We start from the raw sequence: 12,696 nt of genomic DNA, 5'->3' as shown, positions 1-12,696 counted from the left end.
GTCTGCATGTTGTCCCTGTGTCTGTGTGGGTTTTCTCCTCCCACAGTCCAAACACATGCAGGTCAGGATTAGGGTCTGAACCCAGGTGGACCCGGGGCCTTTCTGTGTGGAGTCTGCATGTTGTCCCTGTGTCTGTGTGGGTTTTCTCCTCCCACAGTCCAAACACATGCAGGTCAGGATTAGGGTCTGAACCCAGGTGGACCCGGGGCCTTTCTGTGTGGAGTCTGCATGTTGTCCCTGTGTCTGTGTGGGTTTTCTCCTCCCACAGTCCAAACACATGCAGGTCAGGATTAGGGTCTGAACCCAGGTGGACCCGGGGCCTTTCTGTGTGGAGTCTGCATGTTCTGTCCCTCCCACAGTCCAAACACATGCAGGTCAGGATTAGAGTCTGAACCCAGGTGGACCCGGGGCCTTTCTGTGTGGAGTCTGCATGTTGTCCCTGTGTCTGTGTGGGTTTTCTCCTCCCACAGTCCAAACACATGCAGGTCAGGATTAGGGTCTGAACCCAGGTGGACCCGGGGCCTTTCTGTGTGGAGTCTGCATGTTCTGTCCCTCCCACAGTCCAAACACATGCAGGTCAGGATTAGAGTCTGAACCCAGGTGGACCCGGGGCCTTTCTGTGTGGAGTCTGCATGTTGTCCCTGTGTCTGTGTGGGTTTTCTCCTCCCACAGTCCAAACACATGCAGGTCAGGATTAGAGTCTGAACCCAGGTGGACCCGGGGCCTTTCTGTGTGGAGTCTGCATGTTGTCCCTGTGTCTGTGTGGGTTTTCTCCTCCCACAGTCCAAACACATGCAGGTCAGGATTAGGGTCTGAACCCAGGTGGACCCGGGGCCTTTCTGTGTGGAGTCTGCATGTTGTCCCTGTGTCTGTGTGGGTTTTCTCCTCCCACAGTCCAAACACATGCAGGTCAGGATTAGGGTCTGAACCCAGGTGGACCCGGGGCCTTTCTGTGTGGAGTCTGCATGTTCTGTCCCTCCCACAGTCCAAACACATGCAGGTCAGGATTAGGGTCTGAACCCAGGTGGACCCGGGGCCTTTCTGTGTGGAGTCTGCATGTTGTCCCTGTGTCTGTGTGGGTTTTCTCCTCCCACAGTCCAAACACATGCAGGTCAGGATGGTGTGTCTTTGTGTGTCAGCCCTGTGATTGGCTGCTGATCTGACCTAGGGGGGGACCTGGGATGGTCTCCAACCTACCATGACCCTCTGCAGGACCAACAGTGTAGATGATGGATGCATGGATTTCCCTGCTCTGACCCCTGTTTCAGTCCAGGATTATTATGGTCTGTTATTGTGACTGCCCCTCCTGATGTGGCGACTGTGTGTCAGGCTCATAACACACACAGCTGCTGCCTGTATTATTCATGGAGCTGCTGTGTTATTCATGGGCCTGTGGTTGAGTTTGCATCAGTTCAAGGTGATGACAAGCAACATGAAGCCAGCCGGAGCCTCGGCGCTGCAGAGAATAACCCGATGAATAAAACAGCAGGACGGGGCTCATGTGCTTAGACGAGCCTGTGGGGGGGTGCTCTGAGAATCGGAGCGGAGCCGTCGCCGAAGCTCGTGAACACAGGAGGGAGAGTGACCGTATCTGTTAATACACCGTCTGCTGCTGGTGTAAACTGTGCTCCACCTGATTCATTTCACCTGTTGAAGGTTCACACAGGCTCCACCACAGTCCTGCACCACTCAGCCTGTGGATCCCTGGACTGTCCTGACTCTCAGCACGTGCTGGAAGGGGTCAGGGAAGACGGGGAGCAGAAAACGTTCAGCCTGTATTATTAATGGAGCTGCTCTCAGGACTGAGAGTTCAGATTCTGTTAAATGTAAGTTAACAGGTTGTATGTGAATCACTACAGGTAGTAGACACACACTGCACCCAGGAGGTCACACACCTCGCCACGTCACTCAACTGGACCACGTCATCACAGTACAACCAGCCGACATTCACGGTCTGATCCGTGTAGTTCGGTTGTTCTACTCACATGAGCAATAAACCTGTTCCTCAGGCAGTTTGTAATCTTTCTTTGAGCTAATCAGACGACAGACATCACACTCTGCTCGTGACGTTCTGTCCTGATCAGCGGCTGAGTGTGATTTACAGAAATAACCTGCTGTGAAAGTGGATGTGCTGTAGCTGCTCCTGGAAATGAGCTGCATGTTCACAGAGAAAACTGATACCAGCACCAGCAGCTTCACGAGCCCTCCTGAGCAGCTCTAAATAGAAACCAAATGAAATTTTGTTGGGGGTGGTGATGGTGTGTGCGGAGAAGTGTTGGCAGTGGAGTGTGTTGGGGGATCTGACGTGTAGACACTGACGGAGGTGACGGAGCGAGGAGCCTCAGACACCCTGAACAGAAAACCCAGACTCTGTACAGGAACCTGAGGCTGTCAGTCCACATCCCGGAGGTTCCTGCTGTTCCCATCAGACCTGCTGTTTGATGTCAGGGACATGGACCAGGTGTGAACCCCCTGAGCTCCTAAACTGCCCCCATGCACAGACTGAACTGACATGTGAAGAACAACAACATCATTTGTGCACAGTTTCCTCCAAAGCTGCTGGGTTCCCATATGTTCCTTCCAGTTTGGCTCCATCAGGAGCTTCTCCATAAATGTCCAACCAATGTCCTGGTCTCTCCCTGCCCCCCCTCCTCCATGCTGATGTTTCCCACACTGAATGATGACGACAGGCGACATGTGCAGAGGAGGGAGACGTTAAAACGACCACATGGATTCTGGTCTGACCGTTCTGATGGAGCTCGCACACTCACACATCGGACAGGAATCGGATCTAGGACCACATATGCAGGTGGACCAGATCTGGTCTGAGAACATCTGGTTTGGTCTGTTCACAACAAACAGCAGCTGTGAACATAGTCTGAGTCTCTGTTTGAAAGCAGATGTGTGTGAAGTCCTTAGGTCAGTGCTGCATCATGTCTCAGGTCAGAGGGACGTCGTGTTGTCGGGCAGAGTCTGATGTGATTTGAACATCAGCCGGTTGTGGTCTGTGATTTCTGACGGATCCCAGTGGAATCATCATCTGCACACACACTGTCTTATCAAATATTAGAGATCGGCTGGAGCTTCTCCTCAGACTGAGCCGCTGGGAGTGACGCCGCAGTGTTGGTGAGCGAGGGTGTTTGGGTGAAGCAGTTTTGGCAGAGGAAATCCTCCTGAATGGAGGGAGAGCTTTAAACCGCCGTTCATCCCCCGCTCTGCTCTCTGTCCATCTTTTATTGATGTGAGGGTTATGAATATTTGAAGGCGTTTCAGCGTGACTTGAAAGTGTTTCAGAGCGAGCGGGTTGAGCCCTGTCACACTTTCTCTCAGTCTGTGCAGACGTAATGAGTTAAAGCAGCGTCAGTGTCAACAGGAGGCTGGACAGTGTTCGGGTGTGTGTGTGTGTGTGTGTGTGTGTGTGTGTGTGTGTGTGTGTTACAGACCGATCAGCTTCACGCTGAGTCTTCAGGGTTCTGGTTCCCTGGTTCTGGACCTCAGTGTTTCCTCAGAGCTGCACCTTATTTGACAGTGTGTGTTTTAGATTTCAATAAGCCACATTTTTCATTTTAGTGTCTTTTCTCGCTTCATTAAATCTCTGAAGGTTCTGTGAGAAATAAACAATAGATTTTCTGAGCTGAGCTAAATGATTTAACTAAATGTGTGTATTATTCCTTTAAATCGTTATGGTCTGTCATTCAGAGCCACAGCTACAGTTTTCCAGACTAAGACGGTGACGGCTCACGCTCAGATTCCCATTAAACACTGGACATGTGGTTTCTGTGCTGGACAGACAGACGCTGATATAGAAGGTCACCGTGACCTCGTTTCACCGAATCGTCCAGGACAACTCCCTGAAAACATTTCAGAGGACTGATCCTCTGCCGTGTAATCTGCCGCACACTCAGGGTGAACACACTAATACAAAACCCCCAGTGAAGATTTGAATGTTTGTCCTGGTTTAATCTGACTGTGCACTTTCAAATCCTCACAGCAGCGGAAACAAAAACCTCCCACAAGGTGAAATCTGGACCGTGTGGCGAGGCGGAGAGCCGTGGAGCTGCAGAGGATTCATCTCTCTGCGCTTTAATGTCACTAAGGACCTCTTTATTTCCACTCACTGGTGTAAAAGCACTGAAGCGCTGAGGCTGAGCTCAGCAGATCTGAGGCCGACGGCTGAGGGTACACGGCTGATAACGCCAGAGAGGACGAGGATGTTCCTCGGCACAGCACAGAGCTCGTATCTTCGCAGAATCTGCCATGTGTTTGTGAGATTTATGTTCAGTAGGCGGATTAAGACTTTAAAGATTTGGGGCCTTTGCCAGGTGCATTAATCCGTGTGAAATTACAGAAAGCTGCTCACGGTGATTTCCTGCCAGTTTTGACACCTCGCTCAGCTTCAGATGTTAAAAGACGGAGAAAAGTGCTTCAAAGAGCTGGGACTCCTGCAGTGACTGGGGAGGGACATGTGGAGCGTCAGCAGCCCGGTCCATGGTTCTGCTGAACACAGACCGGGCTGAACTCCACCATTCCCTGTTCCACAACTCAGATCCTAAATACTTCAGTCTTAGTCCTGTTAGTATTTCTACTCTTAAAGTCAAGATCTGAACCTCATGTTAACCTTTTCCACCCCAGTGGTCTTGGCACTGGGACCAGTATGATCTTTACATAGCTGCCCCACTGACAGTACGGCACCATTGGACTGTGTAAAGCATCACATTTAGTCGAGCTGCAGGTCAGAACTGGTTCAGCTGCATCAGGCTGCTCCTTATTTCAGAGTTTGGACCAGGTGCAGTTCAAGTTCACACAGGATCCACGCCCCAACACACACACACACACACACACACACAGGCAGCTTGGCTTGGCATCTGTCTGAGTCCACTTCGTCAGCAGTAGCAGGATCTGGCATCTAATCGATGGTGGCTGACCTCCATGTAGGTCAACACACAAACACAGACAACACACACATCAAACATACAACACACACACACACACACACATGCAGGCCTGACTCAGTGTGAAGTCACGGTTCAGATTTGAAGGTGGTCAGTGCAGCCAAGTCCACCAACCTCACTCCTTCCATTTTAATTCTAATCTGGATTAATCTGGTCCTGGTCACGCTCTGACTCGTACATGCTGGTTGTGTTTTACCTTATTGGATGTTGACGGTTGTGGTTTCAGCGGCTGCTGCGTCGTTTGTTTTGGAGGTGACTTTGTCGTCGAGTTTTCAGGCAGTTTGGGTGCGGAAACTGTTTTGGTGCTGCTTTGTGATAAACCCGGTGTTGGGAGTAAAAAGAGGCTTTGGCGTGTCTGTGCGTTTGAAGCTCCTGGCTCAGTGCAGCCTTTGAAGAGGGTGTGTTGGGTTTTAGTGTGTGTGCGTTTAGGGAGGGGTGGTGCTTCCTAAACACAGAAGTAAACTTCAGGTTGAGCAGAGCAGCCGATTCAAACCTGCAGCTGCTGCACTGAGGTGATGGATGTAAAGAAGGATTTCTAATAACAGCTTTAATACACAAAGCACTTCTGTAAACTGGTGCTAAAGACTCTCAGGAGGCCAGACTGAGACTCTCCTGTCTGCTCCACTCGCACACAGTTTACTGTCCGTCCCAGAGGTAATTACATTTCAGATCTCTGCTGTGTTGAACCTGGTTGGACAGATTCTTTGTTCAACGCTGATAGAACATGTTGTTGTTTAGGAGAAAGAGTCGACTGGTCTCTGCTCCGTTTGACATCAGCTGTGTTCACACCGACCCTGATATCCTGGGACTGACAACCAATCAGAACCAAACAGCATCATGTGACCACCTCAGTGGGAACAGACCGACCTGATCAGAAGGAGGAGGTCAGATGTGATTGGTCGATCGGTTGATGTTCAGAGTGCGGCTGCTGCACAGGTGAAGAGCTAACGTGTAATAACTGTAAGGTAGTTAACCAAGACCCAGCCTGTAGTGTGCAGGTGGAATCGGCACCAACCTCTTCATGGACCTGGACAGCCGGCTGGTTCAGTTGGAGGCCTGAGACTCAGGATCGTCGTCTGTTCGCTCCGTGTGTGTTTGTGTGTGTGTGTGTGTGTGTGTGTGTGTGTGTGTGTGTGTGTGTGTGTGAGAGATGGTGAGGTGCAGGCTGGGTAATAAATAACAGGAGCTACTGCAGGACGCCACTAACCTTTGGTGTCAGGAAGCTGCTGAGAGGCCATCTGGATCCATCACCAGCCTGGAACTGGACCCCAGCTCCCCTACAGCGTGTGTGTGTGAGAGAATGTGTGTACTTGTGTGTGTGTGTGTGTGCTTGTGTGTCTGAGTGCTGCTGTGAATGCTATCACGACTTTGCATCAATACTTCTCTGTAGTGTTTGACAATATGAAAATGTGTGTATAGCAATCATTTCTGTGCGTGCGTGCGTGTGTGTGTGTGTGTGTGTGTGTGTGTGTGTGTGTGTGTGTGTGTGTGTGTGTGTGTGTGTGTGTGTGTGTGCTTCCTATTTAACATTCAGTGATGCTGCCAGAGTTATTTCGAGCATCATTTGCCTCCTGTCGAGTGCTGTCAGCAGCGTGTGGTTTGCTTTGTCTGGTCCGACTCTCGCGCTCATTCAAAGAACACACACATCACAGGAAGGAGGGTTTATTTCAAAATAAGACGATCTCGTTCGCCACGGCTTCTCACACTCCTGCTGATTATGAACATCCCAATTTTGGTTTTTGAAATTCAAAGTGCAATAAACTATGTGACTTTGCTGTTTTCAAACTGTGAGGTGTTTCACCGACGCACGGAGGAGGCGAGGTGAAACAAACCGTGAGGTGACAGGTGTGTGCAGGTGGTAAAAAGAACAGGAAGTTAGTTATTGTAGTTTGTCACCAGTTGGACCTGCAGCAGTGACACACGGGTCATGGAGGAGATGAAGGTACTTTATAACACATACTGAGACAAGATGAGGTTCTCAGAGTCAAACCTGGTCCCTGTTCTCAGAGTCCTGAAATGTGAACACAGACATGAGACACATGTGGATGTGACTTCCACTTCCTGAGGATCTCATCATCTCTGGTGTCCCTCCACAATAAACCTTTATAAATCCAGTTAGTAAACAGAGGCTGCAGAACCTCATTCAGAATCCTGCTGTTTTTAAGTTTCCTTCAGTACCGCAGGGATTCAGGGACCCAGGTTGTCTGTGCACCCATGGGTTCACTGCAAACAGCAGCTGGTCACAGTCAGTTCTGCTGCTCTTATGATAAAGAACTACAGAACAACAGGTGTACAACCCTTCACTTTATTTGCTGATGTGCTGTGGGTAAAGTGTTTGGCAGGATATTTGTTATTTCAGTCTGATCTGATCTGTGAAGAATTTCCTCCTCAGTTTTATCATTTTATAGCTCAACTGATTTTATTTTCTTTGTGACAACTGAAACAACACATTTATTCCAGCGACGTTAGAGGCAGTTTGTTTCTCTCAAGAGAAAACCTTTTGACGCAGTGAGGAAGTGTCAGGGTTTATGGGAAACGTGGTCTTGGCTTCATCAGTATGTTTGGCCTGAGGCAGAGACAACACGGTCCCGGTGTGTGTCCTGCAAAGTCCAGTCCGACATGTTAAATAAGCAGTTTCTGCACTGAGGCCAACAGTTTATTGACGTGCACGAACGCTAAATGCTGCACCTGTATTTTGACCTTCAGGTGACATTTAGCCTGAGAACAAACACGCCGCTGCAGCCAAGAGCCGACATTCACCGTCTTCACATAAAGGCACTTTATTGGAGCTGGTCTGGAGCTCGGGCGGTTCGGTGGTGATGAATCCTGTGCTGTTTGACAGATGATGAAACTCAGCTGCACTGAGCAGACGCAGCACATTCTGCTGTTCTCACGTGTTTTTAATGATTTATTTATTGGGATGATTCTGCTTCTGTCACATGCTGGTCCACTTGTTAGAAATGATCGGAGCACAGATCTAAAACCCAGTGTCTCTGACTCTGCAGGTGAGGATGAGCAGGACTTTAATAGATTGTGTTTGGCCTTGTGGGGAAACACACCTGGATCTTATTAAAAACCACACACACACGCACGCACGCACGCACTCACACACACACACACACACACACACACTCGGGCCTCTATCAGAACCTAATCTCAGGTCTGTCCCAGTCACTGTTCCTTGCCGCCACATTTCAGCTCAGCAGCACAAACATATTTCTTGCCGTTGGGCTGCAGCAGATAAACAGCGTCACATTTACCATGCAGATAAACACCAGCAGGACCGGCCTTTCTTCCATCTGTTTGTCCAGGAAACACTGTCGGAGTTTTTTAGACCCACTTTACATTCACACTGTTCGCCCAGACAGACACATCTGCAGCTCCTGCACAGAAACAGTGAAGTTACTTGTTCACGGTCACGTCTCCACAGGGAAATGTGTGTTTTTCAGTTTGCACATTTACATGAATCCTTCTTGTTTTTGCACTAAAGCTGTTTCCAAACAGAAGAACGAACAGCAGAGTGAGATCATGTGGTTCCTGTTTCTGTTTGTGTGCAGGTGTGAGCGGACTGGTGGCTCCCAGGTGGCCCCTGGACAAGGTGAGCCAAACACCACCACATCGTCTCCACCTCTGCTGCACGTGGGGAGACGGCGCCACCCAGTGGATTATTGCTGCATCATAGCAACTACAGAGAAAATATTCAGACCCCTTCACTTTTACAGTGGTGGAAGAAGTACTCAGGCCCTTTACTGCAGTAAGAATGGAAATACAGTAGTATTGCAGTACTGCAGTAAAAATCCAAAAGTATCATCATCCAGATAGGTAGTCATTGAGTAGAAGTAAGTACAAAGTACCAGGTTTGGCTCTGACAGGCAGTGAAATCCAAGTATGAAGTACTACAACAGTAAAGACTCACAAATACCTCAAGTACTTGAGTAAATGTACTGAGCTACTTTCCACCATTGACTGACATTTGATCGTGTTGTAGTTTTAAGGAGCTGAAACATCAGTTTCATCAGATTCAGGTTAAATTTCCGACACAACAAAGTGAGAAGGGAAAGAGTCTGAAGCTGCTGTGGCTGGATCAGAACTGGTTTTAGTGACTTGGTGTTTATTGAAATTGGTTAAGTTTTGTCATTGAACACAACATTTTCAGTTTATTGAAAGAACCTAACAGGAAATGAAACGTACCTCATCCCACAGTCTGACCAGAAACATGTGGAGAACCTAAACTTTGTGTGTCTGTGCTGCAGGATGTGGTGACGGACAGCGCAGCAGCTGATGGGGTCGGGCCGCCGCAGTCGTCTCTCTCCGTCTTCTCCGACTCTTCTGTCGGCTCCAAGCAGCCGGTCACCAAACGTCACAGGAAGCTTCTTCTGAAGAGCAGCTTTGCTGCCTCCAGCGCCCCCTCTGGTGGAGAAGAGCAGCAGCAGCTGAAGCTTGCCAGGGTGCAGGTGTCACGCCGCCGCCTGCTGAACGAAGTCTGTGCCAAGTACCAACCGGGCGTCATTGAGCGGCCCGTGTCCCGGCGGGAGGTGTCTCGGGTTTATGTGGAGGACCGGTCAAGGCTGCTGTACTGTGAGGTGCCCAAGGCCGGCTGCTCCAACTGGAAGCGGGTGCTGATGGTGTTGGGCGGCAGTGCCACCTCCACACGAGACATTCCTCACGACGCGGCGCATTATACCAACCACCTGCAGCGCCTGGACAGCTTCGACCACGTCGGCATCGCCAAGCGGCTGCGCTCCTACACCAAAGTGCTGTTCGTCAGGGAGCCCTTCGAGCGCCTGGTGTCGGCCTTTCGGGACAAGTTTGAGAGTCCGAACTCGTACTACCACCCCGTGTTCGGGCGCCCCATCATCTCCAGATACCGTGCCAACGCCACACGCACCGCGCTGCGCACCGGCACTGGCGTCACCTTCAGGGAGTTCGTCCAGTACCTGCTGGACGTCCGTCGGCCCGTGGGCATGGACATCCACTGGGAGCCGGTGAGCCAGCTGTGCAACCCCTGTCTCCTCAGATACAACTTCATTGGGAAGTTTGAGAGTCTGGAAAAAGAAGCCAACTTCCTGCTGCAAAGTATCGGCGCGCCGCGGAACCTCACCTTCCCCGACTTCAAGGACAGGAACCCGCTGGCAGAGAGGACTTCCTCCCAAATCACCCAGAGATACTTCTCCCAGCTGAACTCCACAGAGAGGCAGAAGGCCTACGACTTCTACTACATGGATTATCTGATGTTTAACTACCCCAGACCCTTCAAGGACCTGCACTGAGCTGCGGAGGCGCTGACTTCTCTCACTGCCGGGACTCTTTGAGCCAGTGGCGCTGTGGTCATGATGCCGACACCTTCTGCTTCGCAGAGCGTTTCCACTTTGCACCAGGACCCGACTGGGTTTGTTGGTGACTCTGCCAAACACACTTTATCTCACTGCCTTTCCTTCGGTCGGAGCCTTCGCTCAAATTTATTCTGACTTTGTTACACAGCCAAAAAGTGAGAACGATGACTTCTGTGAAGTTTCTTCCAGTTTCAAAGTCTGTGTCAGCACTGAGCTGATAATGGACAGTGAGACACCTGAACACCAGGGTCATGGCCAAAGCCGTGAGAGACACCGACATTTAAACTGGTCACAGAGAAACGTCCTGCTGAACTTTCTGACACTGAGCTGGAGGTTTCACAGTTTTAAGTAGGAGCAGCAGCTGATTCAGTCTGTGTGTCACTGAGTCCAGATCCCATCCAGAGACTGACAGCACCAATGAATGTGGTGTCCTCAGTGTAACGTGTGTGAATCCAGAACCTGGTTCAGCTTATGGGTCTGTGCCGTAGACCTCCAATGTTGTCCAAAGACTATTAAAAACCCAGCAGGGAGCCACACCGCTGACCTGGCTCACATGGTTCTTCCTCACCAACAATGGGAGGCCCGTCTTCTTCCAAAAACCAGCTCCAGCGCCACTGTTTACATTGACGCTGGAGCTGCTTTTTGTGTCCGGATGGGATTTGTGCTGTTCTGTGGGTCGGACTGGCTGAGTCACGTGTTCTGTCGTCAGATCCTTTTAGATGCTTCACGTCTGTGTTTGTTTCTGTGGCTGTGAATTAACATGTGAGACTGAGTAATGTTTTCATCCAGCTGCAGGGACGTCACCTGACTCCTGCTCACGTTTCCTCTCTGAGTCTTTGATTCACCAAATAAAACTCATCATCTGGCCTTTAACGTTTCAGAATCGAAGGTGTGAGAGGTTTTATTTCACCACAGGAACCTCAGCACAGCAGCTCATGATGAAAACAAGGTTCTAACAAACTAAATATTCATTTTTAAAGATGATTCAAATTTCTACTATCAGCTCTTTACTGACACCCCGTGGCGGCAGCAGGTACTGCAGGGATGCAGGCAGTAAACTTCATTGCTGTAATTATTTTATTTAGGACTGTTTGTTCTGATCCAACACTGGGACCAACTTATATATTCACAGCTGCAGGAGTCCTGGCTGTGTCTAAAGACAGAACAGATCAGGCAGGAAACTGTTCTTTAATTAGGGAAGTGAGAGAAAGTGTCTGATTTTAGAAAGACAAGCAGGTTCTGCATGTTCACTTAGGTTCTCCCAAAACTGCCCAGTACTTCTCGATTGTTCCAGGACTGCGTGTGTGCGTGTGTGCGTGTGTGTGTGTTGAGCGTAAAACAAAAGTGAACCGACTCTGTGTCTCCTCTAGATGTTAATTCATGAGTTGTGTTGATTTAATGTAATTACATTTGCTTTCAGCTAAAGAAGACTTCATTAGTAAAGCAGAAATATTTGACTAATTCAACTTTAATGAAAGTTTCTTATTTATGAAGCAGCTGCAACAAAAGTCAGTTCAGCTTCATCCTCGACGTGTTCGCCTCATTATTCAGGACCAGACCGATGGAAAGAGACGTCACATAAAAGTCTGAAATCCTTATTTTCTTCCTGACTCTGATTGTTTTGTGTGTTAGCATGTGGCTAATGTTGCTAACATCTGGGCACATCTGGCAGGTTCTGCTTCCTGTTTGATTTAGTTTAGATGAAGCTGAGAATCAGATCACACAGTATTTTACATGTCCCGAGTATGTTCAAGTACTGCACTGCAAATTTGAGGTACTTACTGGAGTATTTGTATTTTCTGCAGCTTTATATTTCTATGGCACTACATACTACAGCAGATATAGTACTTATAGTACTTTGTACTGCGCTCCGTGTGTTTTTTTATTTTCAGTCACTAAATTAATTTAATTCAGATTTTAAAGAAGCAAAACTCTCATTAGCAGATTTCCCAGAATGCACTGAGAGTTCAAACATTCATAACGGGCTGTTTTAGACGTCTCTCACACACACACACACACACACACACACACACACACACTCACTCACTAAAACTGCCTGAGCTGCTGAATTAAACAACAACAACAACAATTTCACTGAAACTGTTTTTTCTGACTTGATGAAATTTTATTCATATTTGTAAAATGTTTCTTCATCATCATCTTCATCAGGACGTCTCATCTCAGTCTCTGGCCCCAAATGTGAAGGAAGGTGACAGGCTGACTCCTCCTCATCACCCCCTCCTCCTCCTCTTCATCCCACCCCCTCCTCCTCATCACCCCCTCCTCTTCATCCCACTCCTCCTCCTCTTCATCACCCCCTCTTCATCCCACCTCCTACTCCTTCTCTTTATCCCCCCCTCTTCATCCCACCCCCTCCTCCTCATCACCCCACTCCCCCCTCTTCATCCCAC

General features: G+C 49.1%; 2 protein-coding genes across 3 annotated transcripts in view; both read left to right on the top strand.

Annotated features, from left to right (window-relative positions):
- LOC113132640 (carbohydrate sulfotransferase 8-like) overlaps window positions 1-10,763 on the top strand; it is a 34,911-nt gene extending 24,148 nt beyond the window's left edge. For both annotated transcript variants that reach the window (XM_026310916.1, XM_026310915.1), the window contains exons 3-4: window positions 8,510-8,550; window positions 9,206-10,763. In XM_026310916.1, the coding sequence (XP_026166701.1) occupies window positions 8,510-8,550; window positions 9,206-10,222 (1,058 nt within the window). In that variant the 3' untranslated portion in view covers window positions 10,223-10,763. The remainder of the gene's footprint in view (window positions 1-8,509; window positions 8,551-9,205) is intronic.
- LOC113132645 (BTB/POZ domain-containing protein kctd15-like) overlaps window positions 1-12,696 on the top strand; it is a 32,026-nt gene that overhangs the window by 6,948 nt on the left and 12,382 nt on the right. The gene's annotated exons all lie outside the window — the stretch shown is intronic.

The sequence above is a fragment of the Mastacembelus armatus genome, chromosome 6 (genome assembly GCF_900324485.2).
Source record: "Mastacembelus armatus chromosome 6, fMasArm1.2, whole genome shotgun sequence".
Taxonomy (NCBI): Eukaryota; Metazoa; Chordata; class Actinopteri; order Synbranchiformes; family Mastacembelidae; genus Mastacembelus; species Mastacembelus armatus.
Note: the sequence above shows the minus strand (reverse complement) of the source record. Positions and strands in the feature narration are given on the sequence as shown.